Source organism: Hydra vulgaris, chromosome 09, assembly GCF_038396675.1.
Source record: "Hydra vulgaris chromosome 09, alternate assembly HydraT2T_AEP".
NCBI lineage: Eukaryota > Metazoa > Cnidaria > Hydrozoa > Anthoathecata > Hydridae > Hydra > Hydra vulgaris.
This window is the reverse complement of record NC_088928.1, coordinates 27275281-27292712: the sequence shown is the minus strand read 5'-3', so window position 1 is coordinate 27292712 and position 17432 is coordinate 27275281. Positions and strand designations below refer to the sequence as shown.

At 25.2% G+C, this 17432-nt stretch overlaps 1 protein-coding gene across 9 annotated transcripts in view; it reads left to right on the top strand.

The window, feature by feature from the left end:
* The window catches only part of LOC100214508 (MAP/microtubule affinity-regulating kinase 3), a 63625-nt gene that overhangs the window by 12856 nt on the left and 33337 nt on the right, over positions 1-17432 (top strand). For all 9 annotated transcript variants that reach the window (XM_065805212.1, XM_065805209.1, XM_065805205.1 and 6 more), the window contains exons 5-8: positions 769-834; positions 2810-2880; positions 4388-4444; positions 4716-4952. In XM_065805212.1, the coding sequence (XP_065661284.1) occupies positions 769-834; positions 2810-2880; positions 4388-4444; positions 4716-4952 (431 nt within the window). The remainder of the gene's footprint in view (positions 1-768; positions 835-2809; positions 2881-4387; positions 4445-4715; positions 4953-17432) is intronic.

Below are 17432 nucleotides of genomic sequence, written 5' to 3'. Positions count from 1 at the left end.
TGATGATCCAGATGGAAAATAGAGTTTTATGAGAATGTGCAGTCTTCAACTTTTTTAAAGCAGTTATCTAAATAAAAATAAAAAGTTTATTACCTTGAACAATATTTTGGAATCAAAGTGAACATTGTTACAAATAGTTCGGACAGAAAAGCTAATTATAATAACATTTTAAATCATTAAGAAAGAATATTAACTGAATGGTCACTTGTATGCTATTGTTCATGCTTTGTCATCTAGTCAGAAAATTGGCATAAATAGATAAAGCGGCATGTTTGGAGGACTATGTTCTTCTTCTACAAGAAATGTCTAGGGTTAGTTTGACACCAACTATTTATGAGCTATAAGAACATGGTAATTAATTAAGTTAAACAATAATACATGCTTGTCATGATGAAGTTTTTAATTTGCCACTTACTGCTATCTTCTAAAGATGATTTCTTTGCATCCTGTATCATCCTGATCACAAAAGCAAAGTTGATCAAAATAGTCAGTTCTTTCTAAGTAAATAAGTAAAGTTACGCTTTAAACATTTGAAATAAAGAATTTTCAAAGATTACATATAGGGTGATAAAAAGTTTTTCAGTTTTCAAAAGCTAGAAGGATAAGGGAAAAGTCACTAAAAAGATTTTAGTTTAAAAGTTAGATAAAAATTACAATTATATTTCTACTAGTCAGTATTAGACTTAATTTGAATTAGTACATATTATACTTTTTGCTTCATTTTACTAAATAATCACTGAATGTTTGTTTGATTACTTTTAATTTTAGTTAAACTCTATGAAGTTATTGAAACAGATAAAACACTATATTTGATAATGGAATATGCGAGTGGAGGTAAATTCTAAAGATTTAAAAGTTTTTAAAGTTTAAGTGGCTTAATTTACTATGATTTGTTAGCCATTGTAACTGTTTAAAACAAGTAGTTGATATTAGAAAACATATAAAGCAAACTTTAAGTTAAAGATAATGCAAGAGCAATAAAAAAATGTAAAATTTGTTTTATAAAAGATAAATATGGAGAAAAATATCTGATAAACTTTTTTGTAAATACTCTGTTACTGTTTACAGTGATTATTTTAAATACTCATGCATATGAAGTTATTTTATAAGGCTGATTTTAAAAACTTTTTGGGGTTTGATATTTTTTTGTTAATAGAATTTTTTTTGACAAAAACATATATGGCAACAGCTGTAGCTACAAAAGTACTGTACTCACCTTAATTGAACATTTGAGTTTTGAATTAGAGTAAACTAATAATTTAGTTCCAATTGTAAAATTATTTAATATAAATAATGTGGTTCCAAATTTTAATCAGTCTTTAAAAATTCTTTGATTAACAAATTTTTATCCTCCCATCTTGAGTCTAATAACTTACTGTCTGACAATCAATATAGTTTTCTATCTTCTTGTTCTACTGCTGACTTGCTAACTGCTATAACTTAAGCTTCTATTATGCATTAGATGGAGACAACAAGGCAAAGGCTATTGTTCTTAATATATTTTAAGCTTTCAATAAAGATTGTCATGCTGGTCTTCTCCATAAGCTTGCTTCGTATGGTGTATCTAGGAATAATTTGGAGATAATGAAATTATTTCTTTCTAATTGCTTTATTAAAGTCATCCTTGAAGGTGCTAACCTTGGTTCTGCGTTCTTTCTTATCTACAATAATAATTTTCCTGACAATCCTACATCCAAAGTGGCTCTATTTGTTGACGATACAATTTTATACTTCAGTCATGAAAAGTCTTCTCTTTTCGATCACTTATAACAGGCACATGATCTTAAATCTGATATCACTTCTGTAACAGATTGGCAATTCACAAAAGTCACAATATTCTTGACATTCCTATATTAATAAATGGCAACCCTCTCACTTTTTCTTTATATCTTTTTGGATTATTGTTCACTGACCTCAAATTATTGTTCACTGACCTCAAATGGAAACCATATATTCAATTGATTGCAATGTTTTGATTGCAATTGATTGATTGCAATTGATTGCAATATTCAATTGATTGCAATGTTGCAAAAACCATATATTCAATTGATTGCAATGCATTCAAATGCAAACCATATATTCAATTGATGCAATTGGCTAAGGTTGCCTCTCTTCATCGCTATTATCTTACTAGTGATTCCATTCTTTACCTCTACAAATCTCTTATTCATCCCTGATCCAAACCTTATCTGCCAACCTTGAGTGTGGTCTTTGATCATGGTCAAGATTGGCAGATCAATCCATGATCTTTGATCATGGTTGCTGCTCAAAGGAAATATCTCTTTTTTCCCGCACCTCAACCCTTTGGAACTCTCTTCTATCTTCAAGTTTTCTTAACTCATGAAGATAGAAGAGAGTTCTTAACTTTATCTGTCCCTGCATGCTGTAAAAACTTTTTTTTTTCTAGTTTTTTTTCTTGTACTTCAACCCTTTGGAACTCTCTACTATCTTCATATTTTCTTAACTCATACAACTTTTCAAGTCAACAGTTTTTTTTCTCTTTAACTCTTTTCTTTGTTTTCTAGTAACTCCCTACTTAATAGTAATTGCTTGCTGCCTTGATTTAAAAAAAAAAATACGAATGAGTAAAATAATTTAACAAAACTTACTACAATAAATGAAAAAAAAAGTTTTTTAATATTTTTTTTATTAATCGACTATCAACTTTTGTTATATTAAATTCTCATAATTCTTGTTAAATTATATTCTTATAATTCTTGAAATTGCTGTAGTTTTGATAAAATTTCAAATTATTTAAATAATCTCTTGTAGACAAAAGACTTAAAATCTTTATTATTTACCATTATAGGAGAAGTATTTGACTATCTAGTGGCACATGGAAGAATGAAGGAAAAAGAAGCCAGAGCTAAATTTAGACAAGTGATAATTTTAATAGTATTTAATATTAGTCTTCTATGTGGAAGAATTTTAAAATTTATTTTTTTAAACAAGATTCTTTATACTAATCTTTTAAATGCCTCACCCTTCAAATTTAGTAAATTAGTATATAACCTTACCCTTCAAATTTAGGCAGAAATATTGAGGCCTTATTCTATTTCATCTAGTGAATGTTTTCAGCTAAAATTTCCAGCAGTTATAATAAATCTGTAAAAAAATAAGTGTGTGTATATATATATACATACTATTCAAAAAATTATATATTTATTGAGATATTGAAAAAAGCTTTTGAACACCTTTATTTTTATTCTGTAAAAGCTTGCACTTGACCCTGTAAAGGTAACATACTTGCACTTAACTCTGTAAAGGTAACATACTTGCACTAGGATGTGTTAAAAAAAAAAAGTTGAAACTTAAAATTCCTTAAGTTTAAAGTTTTTAAATAGGACATATTTTTGATACATTTTTTAATTAATAAGAATTTTTCAATAATCATTCTTTTTTATAAAACTTTTTTCCTGCACACTTTGGAATATTTATTTATTTTCTTTTTCAAAAAAAAAAAAAAAAGACCCTAAAATCATACTTAGGCATTCTATTAAACAAATTCAGTAAAAGAATTTAAATTTTCTGAACTAGTCTAGAGAACACTATTTTGAAGCTGTCTGTCCTTGGCACACATTATCCCACTCACTGTGGTGATGTAAATAATAGAGCAGAAGTCCTTTATGGAAAATTAGTAATATTCTTAAGGCAGAAATTTTAGCTGAAACATCAAATTTTTAATCGAAACTACTTTTTTAAATATTTTAATTAAAAATAAAAACGTAACACTTAGCATTCATAGCACGAAACCTACATATATAACACAAAACATACATATACAGCAAGTAAATAAAATTAAAACCTTAAAAAAAAAATAAAAAATTTGATAGGAAAACCAACAAAATGAATGTTTTATTATACTTTTTATAGTAATAGAAAATATATATTTTTTTATTATTTGTGTTTTTTATAGTCACAAACATTTTGTTTTTCTAAGTGTGCTTTATTGAGGTAATGGCGTAAATTTAGGTGACCATTCTTTAGGTATGGTGCGCTGTAACTCATTAACCTCTTTTAACTTCTTTATATTTTGTTTGTATTAGACTTTTTTATTGCTTTTGATGATCTATTATTATTGCTGTTTTTACAAAACCCTGCAATAGCATTTGCTTGATCTATGAATTTTTTTTAGTGAAATAAAAACTAAATTATAAATGTTTTCACTGATAGAATTTATAATATATTCAAATTTTAATTATCTACAGTTGATAACTCTGAAACTTCAAGGTTATTAACTGAAGGTTATCACACTTTATCTCAAACAATTTAATAAGTGTTCAGGTGTAATTTTTATTTTTTAAATTTTAAGGTTGAATATGATTTAAGAAATTATAAAAAATTGCGATATCTAAATGCAACATTAACAAAGTTTTATTTTATTTAGATAGTCTCTTCTGTTCAATATTGTCATCAAAAACATGTTATACATCGCGATTTAAAGGTTTGAGTTGTTTTTTATAGGTTTTATAAAAAGATGAAGTATAAGTATGCTCAATTTTATTTTTAAAATATTTGCTTGCGAGATAGATTACAAAAGATTTAAATTTTTTGATTCATCATTAAACATAAACATTTGTATTGTTAAATTTTATGCCACAACGTTTTTTATTATATGTAATATTTTATGTTTTTATTATATGTTATAATTTATTATATGTTATATCAAGTGTTTTTGATTTTCCACATTTTTTTTTTTCTTTTTTTGGTTGTAGGCAGAAAATTTGCTGTTAGATGCAGATATGAACATTAAAATAGCTGATTTTGGATTTAGCAATGAGTTTTCTCCAGGAAATAAATTAGATACATTTTGTGGTAGTCCTCCATATGCTGCTCCTGAACTTTTTCAAGGAAAAAAATATGATGGTCCAGAAGTTGATGTATGGAGCTTGGGTGTGATTTTGTATACATTAGTTAGTGGCTCATTGCCATTTGACGGCCAAAATCTTAAGGTACGCTTTCTTTAATAAAAGCTTTAAGTGTTGTTTTTTGAATAATAAAAACAAGTTGATGCCATGTTTATTTAATTGTTAAATATGATTAAGAACATAACTATAAAATTTTCAATTTATTATTTATATTATTTATCTTTTATTTTAAATTATTAATATATTATTTTATCTTGGTCTCTATTCATTAAACAAGGTAAAGGAAACAAACATGTAGGACATGTTCAAATATTTTTTAGCAAGGTTGAAACCAAAAAATGGATCAACAGTTTCAATATTATTATTTTTCAATAAATTATCGTTTCTAAAAAGAATTCATAATTATTTAAAATTATTATACACACAAATACACACACACATATAGTCAGTTGATGTATGTACACAGCTACCAATTTCAGTATGGCATCTTACTGCTTAGCTAAATAAACAATATTGTGTGTGTATATATATATATATTTATTTATAAGGCTTGAATTAAGCGTATTGCAAATCACAATTGCTTTTTGCACCATTTTTTCACAATTTGTTTTTTGTTTGTTTGTTTGATTTCTTTTCTTTTCTATTTAAACTTTTTATTTTTGAGCCATTCTTAAAAATATAGGATTAATATAAAAGTTTTTGTCTGAGGTGTTTAGTAGGGTCATCCATAAAGTACCTCATAACCTTTATGGTTAAAGTATATCACACTATTTTAACTATAATATAAATCTAAACAATCATAAAGTTCACCTACTAAACTGAGCTAATAAATTTACTTGCCATTCAATGAAAACAAATTTGAACTATGATCTTAATATAAATAGTTCGGTAACATTAGATAAAACTATTATATGTTGCTGAAAAATATATAATACTATATTTAAAAGCAAAAGTGACCTTAAGTATATAAATAAATGTCATGCAGCTTATGATTTTGTAACAAACTTCTATAATGTTAATAGGATTTTATATATTATATATATATCCATTTTACCCCACTATCATTATTACCTGTATATCCATTTTACCCCATTTTAGATTTTTGTTTATTTATCAATAGGGGTTAGAGAACTTATAAATTAAATTTTACATGTTGTTACATGATGGTCCAACTAATAAATTTACATCATTATTCCTGTATAAGTAATATTACTGAAGTCTGCAGACAAAAGTTTTGAAACGTAATGTTTTTTTTATTTTTTTCAAAACAAAATGTTTTACATTTTAACTATTTATGTAAATCAAATATAAACATTGTTAGTGCTAAAAAAAGAAGCTAATTATGTGTATAAACTGTTGGTAATTTTCAGGTTTCAACATTATGTAGAGATAACTTACTCCATGCATACTTATTGAATATATCCATATTACCCCAACAATCCATATTACCCCACCCTACCCTATGAAAAATACTATACCGTTTTTGTTTTTGTTTTTTTTTAATCAAATATTTTCATTTTATTTATAGCAATATCAAGATATAAAATGAAATATGCAAGATTTTTTTTGAAGTCGATTTAAAATTTGTTCAACAACAATTTATTTCAAAAAGAGAATTTTTTGTCTTCTAAAATCTCTTGTTTAAACAATCTTGAATTTGAAACTTGAAATTTTGAAGAATAGTTGAAAAGTTTAAACAAAAATTTTTAATTGCAAAAAGACACTCTTAGCGAATTTAGCAAAAAACATAGATTTTAGCAACAGTAACAAAATCAGATTTAAATATAGTGTTCAGTTTTTATAACCCTGTAATGTTTACTCCCTCTCATATTGAGGGGGTAAAATCTTTGTATGGTCATAGTTTTTGAAAAATAAGAGATATTGCATGAAATTTGAAATTTGTTGATGAATATAATTTAGATAAAAATAGTAAAGAAAATATTTTATAAACTCCCACGTTATGGGCTGAATGGGCCCAAAAATTAGGATTTTTTTGTTCCCAAGCTCCAATCACCCCAATTCTTTGCAAAACATTCATTTTTGATATAAGCATAAACATACAATAGTTTAAAGTTTGCGCAATGCCTGTAAGCGTCAAAACTCAAACATCTAAAAATCCAGTGTACACCACTGCATACATACATACATACATACATACATACATACATACATACATACATACATACATACATACATACATACATACATACATACATACATATATACATACATACATACATACATACATGCATGCATACATGCATACATGCATTTATATATATATATATATATATATATATATATATATATATATATATATATATATATATATATATATATATATATATATATATATATATATATATATATACATACATATATATTTTAGAAAAAGAAGAATAAGAACAAAGAATAATGAATGAAAAGATTGCTGCCCCATGCCAAACCTGCTGCGAGTCAGGCTATTTGTCAGTCGATGTATGTACTGAAGCCCCTGGCAGCAGGCTATATCAGTATGACATCAGACTGCTCACCTAAATCAGCAGTATAAGATATATATATATATATATATATATATATATATATATATATATATATATATATATATATATATATATATATATATATATATATATATATATATATAGGCCTTGTTTTAAAGCATAAACTTGTGCACCATTTATGTATGTGCTAAGTCATTTAATGTATGCACAAAGCCATTTCACATAAGCCATTTTTTAATATTTAAACAAGTCTAAAGATATTGTTTAAGTGGTAGGATAAAAGAAGTAATTAACGTTATAAAAACCTGTTATGAAGTTTGAACGACGTAAATGTAAAAGGTTGGCGTAAAAGTTACGCTTGATATTTGCTCTATAATGAAAAAATGTATTAAGATATTTTATACAAATGTCAAGAAAAGAAAAAAATTAATTTACATTAAGTTATAATAAAAAATCTAATATTAAATTTAATAAAAAGACAAATTGAAACAAAATAGACATTCCATAATATAAACATTAAGAGAATAACACTTCTAGATTTGTTTTTATTAATTAGTAAAATAAACTTGTATTGCGGTAATTTATTTTATTGCAGTAGTTTAAAAAGTTAAAAACGTCCTTAAATAACAAAAAAGATAATTTTATGATGTCAAAATCATGAGGAGCTGATGACCTAAGCGCTATATATATATATATATATATATATATATATATATATATATATATATATATATATATATATATATATATATATATATATATATATATATATGATTGTATCATGAATATCAATGAATCATGATATATATATATATCATGATTCATTGCAATGGCTTCTGGAATGGCGGATACCTTTTAAAAACATTTTTATAGAAGAAAAAAGGTTTTTATAAAAGTTTTGAAGAAAAATAAAAGGAAAAAGTATAGACAAGTTAAAGAAAATTGAAGAAAGTAAAGGAAGGAAAAATAATAATAATAATAATGTAAGTAACATTAAAAAATTGGAAACCAAAAGAAAACAAGTAAACAAAAAAAAAAAGAGAATCAAAACAAGTAAACAAAAAAGAAAAAAATTAAATAAATAAACTGAAAGAAAAAATGTAAGAATCGAATAATATACAAAAAAAGAACTTTTAAAAAATGAAAGCAGAAAAAAAAGAAGACTTTTTTAAGTTTTAATTGTTTTTTACAGTAGCTTATATTGAAATATATTTTTGTACATTGTTTATAATGTTGTGTTATAATCTTTGTTTAGTTTTTTTTATGTATTTTTGTGCTTTATTTATATTGCCTTTTGCGATGTTTATATTCTCATGTATTTTTATTATACTTTCGTATATGTCATTATAATGTCATATTCTTGTGTGCATAAGTTTAGTTTTTTTGTATATTATAAATTATTTTTTTACAATAAATGTTGTTATCGTGTGGTAGGCTGTTACGTTTTGTCAGTATATACTGTTTGTAACTTCCCCTGTCTGTACTTATATATTAAATTGTTGTTTGAAAATTAATATTGACTTTTTGATATTATATAATTACTTTATTATTGTAATAATTGTCGCTTAATTTATTAATATTATTGCTATTATTATTCTTAATATTATTATCATTCCTATAGGTATTTAAATTTTATTTTTTTTATTTGCTTTTTACTTACGATTAATTGTAAGTAAAAAACAAACTCTAATCTATTTATTTCGACTTTATTTTATTTTTTACTTTCTACTTTGCAAGAGTTTCTTGTATTGATGCTGTTTTTAAGTTTACTTAATTTTTAATTTTTTCTTTTAGTTATTATTGGTGTCGTTTTAGTTTTTAAATTTTTTTTTTTTTTTTTTATTATTAAGTTTTTTTTTTTTTTTTTTTTTTTGTGGTTTATTTTTTTTGTTTTTTTATTATTTTTTGTTATTATTTTTATATAATATTATTGTATTACTTATATAGTTTTAATTTTGGTTATAAATCTTATAAATATTAAATAATCATTGTCAGTTTCTTTACGATAACTGTTTTTTTATCTCACAGTAGGTTGTTACTTTATGTCAGATTTTAACTGTTTGTAACTTTTCTTATTTGTGTATATAATATTCAGTTTTTGTTTTGAAATCTATTAATGATCACATTAATTATCATTATTATTATTCTTATCATTATCTTATCATTATTGTTATTTTTATCGTTATTATTGTTGTTATCATTATTAATATTGTTATTTGTATTTTTTTTTTTTTTTTTTTTTTTTTGTTTGTTTTTAGGTGTTACTCCATTGAGGAGTTTTTAACTATATGAGTGACACCTAACCTTATTTATGTGAGTTTATAAATATTATTGTAAATTTTCATATATTTATGGTGAAAATAAAATGTATGTATACATATATATGTGTGTGTGTATATATATATATATGTGTGTGTATATATATGTGTGTGTGTGTGTGTGTGTGTGTGTATATATATATATATATATATATATATATATATATATATATATATATATATATATATATATATATATATATATTTGTCATGATTTTGGCGTCATAATTATCTTTATTATTTCATTTATGGACATTAACTTCTTTAAACTACTGCAATAAAATAAATTACTTCAAAACAAGTTTAATTTCCTAATTATAGAATATAATTATAATAAATAGAAAAGTAAATCTAAAAGTGTTATTTTGTAAATGTACATATTGTGAAATGTACATTTTTTTTTGTTAAATATTAAATAGATAAATTTATTATTACATTTTTTATTGTCTTTTAACATAAATTAATTCTTTCGTTTCTCTACATTTCACAGTGGGCCAGTATCTCATACTTTTGGAAAAAAGTCATAACTTTTTTTCTTTTTATCCATAGTCCTCAAAATGTGGTATATAAAGTAATTGGATGATTATATTATGAATGAGCATATTTTTTGTTGTTGCCATGGCAACCCCAGTTGCATAGCAACACATATTTATGGTTACTTCCAAAGGGTTATTTTAGCCAATTATTTCTAAACTTGGTATGTAAATTAATTTATTGATTCTAATACGATTGAGCATATCTATTAGTTTTAATTTACAGTCACACTTTCATATAGGTACACACATTTCCAAAATTTTAAAGATACAAAAGACACATTTATAAACTAATATCATATGTGGATGGCCTCAATAAGTCAATAACTCCAGCTGGTAAGTTTTTTGTTTTGGTGTGACTTCCTGCAGTCTTTCTCAGAGATACAATAAATAGATCAGATGTACACAGTAGTCGATTTAACAAATCTTAGTTAGATTTCACCTAAGATGATTTTCTTGCAAAATGTTCATGATAGTTTTGAAAGTCTACTGCGTGCTTCTTGAGCTTCTTCAAAATACATACCAATGGGAAATGCTAAAGTTTTAATAATTTCAGAACTATGGATAAAAATTTTGTGAATAGGTTGTAGCATATAGTACCAAGGATAATGATGAACATAAAGTCGAGCTGCTTTCAAACAGAAGGCCTTAAATTTATCAGTGTCAATATCTAAACCACATGAAATCGTAGCCAATATAATATGCAAATTTAGAATCAGTTCAACATCAATATTTAAAATTTCTTCAAACTTTTCCACATTTTGAAATGCTCTTCGAGCTGTATTTCCATCATTTGATGTTCCACTACCACCAGATTTTTGAACATCAACTATCAAGCCCATTTCATCTTTAAGTATATTTTGGATTTGTTGTTTCAGAGCCTTTACTTTAGATTTATTTTCTACTGATCTTGCCTGCCACTTTTTAAAAGTCATTTTATATCCAATATGTAATAAACTTTCAAAAAAATGTATCCAAGCATGTAAGGATGATAAACCAAATGAACTGCCTGTCATACCCTTTTTCAAAACCATTTTTTCAATATCATTCATTGCTCTGGCCCCACATATACTACAGCATTGAATAGAATTTGTAACATCTGAAAGAGAAGTGTGAAATTTTCCATCAATCATAGTAATTTGTATTATATGATGTGTTTTGATTTTTTTATTATTTATATCAACTTCAGTATCTTGCAAACTTGAAATCTCAAGCCTAATGAGATACTCTTCTGATTTAGAAACTGCTGCCGTCTCTTTTTCAAATTTAAAATGCAGAGGTTTACAGTACATTGTTGATGGTTGTGGATTTCGCTAAGCTGGGTACCGTTTTCTATTTGAAAAGCCACAGTCCAATGGCACAGGCAAGCAATAAAAAGTGCTTGCTCATTGTTTAAATTTCTTGTTACTGTTTCTTGCGATATTTGTTTATATATGAACTGTCCTGTGGCACCATCAAAACCTATTTTGTATCTCAGAGAAAGTCTATCTGGAGTGCCTTCAGTACTAAGGACATTATACTGTGCCTTGCATATTCTATTTGCTGTATGATCCACCAAAGCTTGCAGTTTTATTTCAGCTAAAAAGTCTGAGACAGATATATCTGCAGGATAGCATATCAGCTTTGCATCCCAAACATCATTATATGGAGGATATATATCAACTTCCTTTTCAATGGCTTGATTTCAAATAATTTGGTAGGATGCTTTTGTCAATTTAGCATCTAAAAGAAGACGAAGAGCTTCATCTTTAGACATTCTACAATCTTTTTTTGAGGTTTTTTCAATTGGATTTTCTTTTCTCTGTTTAATTTCTGAAGCAAATTGTAATGCAGAAGCAGAATACATTTCAGTTAAGTGACTAACTTTATGTTTTTTGGTTTTAGTAGAGTATTCATCAAAGTTTGCCTTAATTGGTCTCCCAATCTACAGGAACATGCAGCCATTTTTTATTCTTTTCTTCAAATGGAGCCATACTGCTATATGACTTGTGCCACTTATCTCGTAGAAACGTTATTATAGTTCCTAATTGTTGTTTGTTGCAATCCAAATTCATAGCATCAAAAAGTTTGCCCACAATACCAGAGTCAGATATTTGTAGATTATTCGGCTTATGCATAATGAATGCATAGATATCAAAATATTTCCTTTTCAGCCTATAAATACAAAAATATATTATTCATGAGACATTTGGACAACCAGACATAAAACAAGCTCCAAATATTTATATGTTCATCTTAATGTGATAAAAAAAAATGTTTTGCTACAAAATTCTGATGATTGGAGCCTAAGAATACAAAAAAAAGCTAGAGTGTTGGCCCCCCTACCTCAAAGGTGAAACTTGTAAAAATCATGTATAGAGATGCAGCTGACATCTGCCAGCAATAGATAAAATATATATCAATAATGTACATATTGGGCAAGATATTTCAAGTCTCAAATCTCCGGAGCACCCTGGATCGTATTTCATTATTCGAGTGAAATTTTCACTAAAAAAAAAGTACTTTAAATACGCCATCATTAGAAATCAATTTATTTGACATTGCGTGCAAAATAATTTTGCAATAGCTGATTTGATAGATAATACTTAGTTTTATTTAATTATGCAATAATTAAAATGAAGTTTTAAAAATTAATAACAATTGTATGCTTATTAGTAACACAAAAAATATTATTAAATTATTAAAAAAAAAAGACCTTTTTTATTAACAGCTCAAAATGCAAACGGCTTGATAGTTATACAGAAATATATACATTTTATAAAAGCTGGATGTTTATGTTATAAAATGATATATAACAATGTCATTTTTGAGAATATTATTTTTATACTTTTTCCAACACCTGGCCCACTGTGCATTTGTACAAATGAATTATAATATGTTAATTTTTTTTCAATATTTCCTAAAATTGCGGCTTTGCAAATAATAAAACTTTTTTACTTTTAAAAAGTTAAACAAAAGTAAAAAATATTACTAACAAAAAATATTACTTGTTGCAAGAAAAAAAAAAAACTCAAGTTAATTACTTTGCCAGCACTTTTTTTTTGTGACAAACCAAGATTTAAGTTTCCAAGTACCATTTATTAAAAAGTATATACTGTTGCGCTTTCAGTTGCCTTATGACAAAAAAGCTTTTAATCAAAAAATAAGTTTTTTCTAAATTTTAAGGAAATTTCTCTTTTCTTTTTTTGATATTGCACAATCTGTTAATTATATAATGTAGCTATGATGTAACTATTAAAAAATATTATTTTCCTAAACTATCATTTCTTATATTTATAAACTAATACATTACAAGAGTTATATTGCTTCAAGGGTAATTACTTGTAATAATTAAATTAAAATTTTCATATAGATATAACTCTGTTGATAATTTTAAAAATATCTAAACTCCCTCAAAATATGATTTATAAAAATTAATAATAGAGTTATATCAAGAGAAGTTTTTTTTATTTAATTATAAAAGAATAAACTCTTTAAAGTGTCATTTAAAGTTTTAAATATTGTTTTTTCATTTTTTTGATAAAATCAATCGTTATAACACAACAAACAAAAAACTTAAAATATCATAAGTTGTGCTTATATAAAATAAAATTTTAAGTGTGCTATTTTTTAGCTAATTATTTTTGCTATGTTTATTATGAGATATTGTCTAAATATTCTTGCAAGAAAATAAAAAAAAGTTTTTATTATTAAATTTCTTTCATGATTTCTTTAAGTGTCATAACATCTTTTTTTCTTTTTCTTTTGCTGAACATTTCTGATGGAAAAGTTAGGTTATTAAAAATTAAAATTTCTTTGTTTTTTCTAACTTAAGTTAGAAAAAACAAAGAAATTTTGATTTTGAAATTTTGATTTTGAAATAGAGAATTTTGAAATAGAGAATTTTGAAATAGAAACATTTGAAAATAGAGCTAATATCAAATGTAATTGTCGTTCAAATTTTTTTATGTAATTATCATTCAAACTTCATTTTTATAAAGTTAATTACTTTTTTTATATTACCACTTAAACGATATCTTTAGGCTTGTTTAAATATTAAACATTGATAAAAAGTAGCTCGACTGATATTGCTCACCACTTATATGAAATGGCGCGCCACTTAAGGTTTTAAAACAATGCTTGATATATATATATATATATATATATATATATATATATTTATGTATATGTATGTATAAAAGCCTAGCGGTTATTTTCTGTCTGTCTGTGGACATTTTCGTTTTTCGAGATAAACTCAAAAACTGTTGCATAATCATAATTTATTTATAATCAATGTAAAAGTGATCTTAGCAACAAAAAAATATTTGAAAAAATTGTTTAATACTGATTTATGGTCGTTTTAGTGAGGAAAAAAAAGTTTTATAATTAAAAAAAAATGCCATTGCAATTTATTTGACGTCTCTTGACGCTAAATTAATGTGTACAACTTTTGAATCGGCATTGCATAAATCAGGTAATTTAATTCATTTAAAATTATGATTTTTTATTTAAATTGTTTTTATGTAGCAGGCTACATGCTTAAGTAGCAACTATGTAGTAGTAATGAGTGGGCTATGTAGTAGCTATATAACAGGTTATGTAATAGGTATATTACAGATTATGTTGTAGCATGTTGTATAAAAGTCATGTAGTGAGCGGGTACACTTTGTAGTACCTATATATTAGGCTATTTAAAAGCTGTATGGTGGGTTATGTAGTAGTTATCCTAATAAAATAAAAATGCAGCCAAATTAAAACTTCAACTAATTCCTTCTTGCGGAAATGCTGGCTATCCTACAAATTAAATTAAGCATGTAACTTTTGACTTGATGCTAAAATTAAGTAATTTATTTAGCTTAAATATTTTTTACTCTCGCAACTTTAGTTGTTTTTTTTAGATTATTCACTTCCCCAAGGCCCGAGGGGGTCACTACAGTCGAGGAAGCTACTCATTTTTTTTGTGTTTTTTTGTAATTTTTTTTTAATTTTTATTTTTTAGTTGTTATTCATGGTTCAACCCTCTCTCAACTCTTTAACTCCTAAACACGAACCTTGCCGAGCAAGGCTGCTGCGCGGAGAAACTATGTTGAGCGCGGTACTTCCAGGGATGTGGTGGCAGTTGAACTCTGAACCTCTTGCTTACAAAGCGAGCGCTCTTACCACTACACCACTACCGCATCACTAACACTAATGTAAAATATTTTATAAAAATTTATTTAAAACATTGTATTATAAATTTTATATTGGCAGACATGTAGTGGGTTGTTTTGTTTTGTTTATAGCTACTGCATAAGTACATAGAAGGCTAAATAGTTTTGTAGTAGCTATGTTTCAGGACTCAGGCTATGTAGTAGCTACGTTGCAGCCATGAGTTCATATGAGCAATGAGACTAAATAGCACGCTCATAATGTGCTATTTAGTAGCTATATAACAGGATATGCTAAGTAAACCATCAATAGTTTTATTTAAATCATCAACTAATTCTTCCTGCAATTGCGCAGACTATTTTACTAGTGTGTGCGTGTTTCTCTCTCTTTATATATATATATATATATATATATATATATATATATATATATATATATATATATATATATATATATATATATATATATATATATATATATATATATATATACACATACATAAATTATGTTAGTGTATTCTACAAATAGAGTGCTCAATGTTCTTAAAGAACAGAGCAATAATTAGTAAAAACACTAATTTAATTTATACTTATAGTGTTTTTACTAATTTATTATTCTGTTATTTAAGAACATTGAGCACTCTATTTGTAGAATACATTAACATAATTTATGTATGTGTATATATATAGAGACACACACACACACACATACACACACACACACACACACACACACGCACACACACACACATACTATAGCATATATAGATGAGAAATTGTTACTAATTTTTCCTACATTTTTAGTATGCAGTGTTTTCAGAATATAAAATTGCTCCCCCATGCTAAACCCTCAGTCGATGTGGCAGCATGGTTTAAGTCAGTCCATGTATGTACATACATACGATGTATGTGACTTCAAAGTGATAATCTAAATACACATCCATAGTTGCATATATATATATATATATATATATATATATATATATATATATATATATATATATATACATATATATATATATATATATATATATATATATATATATATATATATATATATATATATATATATACATATATATATATATATATATATATATATATATATATATATATATATATATATATATATATATACACACACATATATATATATATATATATATATATATATATATATATATATATATATATAGTCAGGTCGAGTTTGATACCAGCATAATCATATGGACCTCCAAATTTCTGCCCAAACTCAATTCAAAACAATTTAATATTAGCACCAAGTTGTCATAATAAAATTAAAATAAAACAGTTTTTTATTGTCTCTTAATGATAAAATGTGTTATGATAATTACAAAATTGTTATTAATGTTGTTTGAAAAAAGCAACATTTGCAAGCAACTTTTAAAACAGATTATAAATGTATTTTAAGTCAATCAGAATGCTTAATTTGAATTCATGTGGATGAATAATGGAACGTGTTACAATTGGATTAAAATGTAAAACATGTTTTGATTTGATTTAAATATGAAATGGTTAGCATTTTATTTTTTTATAATTCCTTTTATAAAAATGTTTTAAAACACACATATTGCAAGTTTCTCTTTCGCTTACATTTTAATAAATATATTTTACAATGCAATTAAACTCTATAAGGCTTTAAATTTTCTCATTTTAAGTAAAAGTAATATTGCTGTAAAAAAAAAAATGCTGTTAAATAATAAAATAAATAAAAGTTTTTTAAAATGTAATAACATAATAATCATGCCAAAACACTTGATATTAAAAGTAAGAGAAGAACAACAAATAAAAGTTATTAACTTTTGAATGAATCAATGACCTTATTATGCTTGTGTTATCGATGAATTAATGATATATAATATGTTTAACTTATGTAATATGGGTCGACCAAAGACTTCTTGCGGAAGCCACAACAAAAATTTGTCTACATTAGTCCATCTTTTGTCTATTTAAAAGGAATATATAAATATATTGTTTATTAAATGTTATAGTTCTCTTACAAGTACCTGCAATAAAGGACACTTATTGGAGAAGCAATATGGAAATAAATTTGATTTTGTTC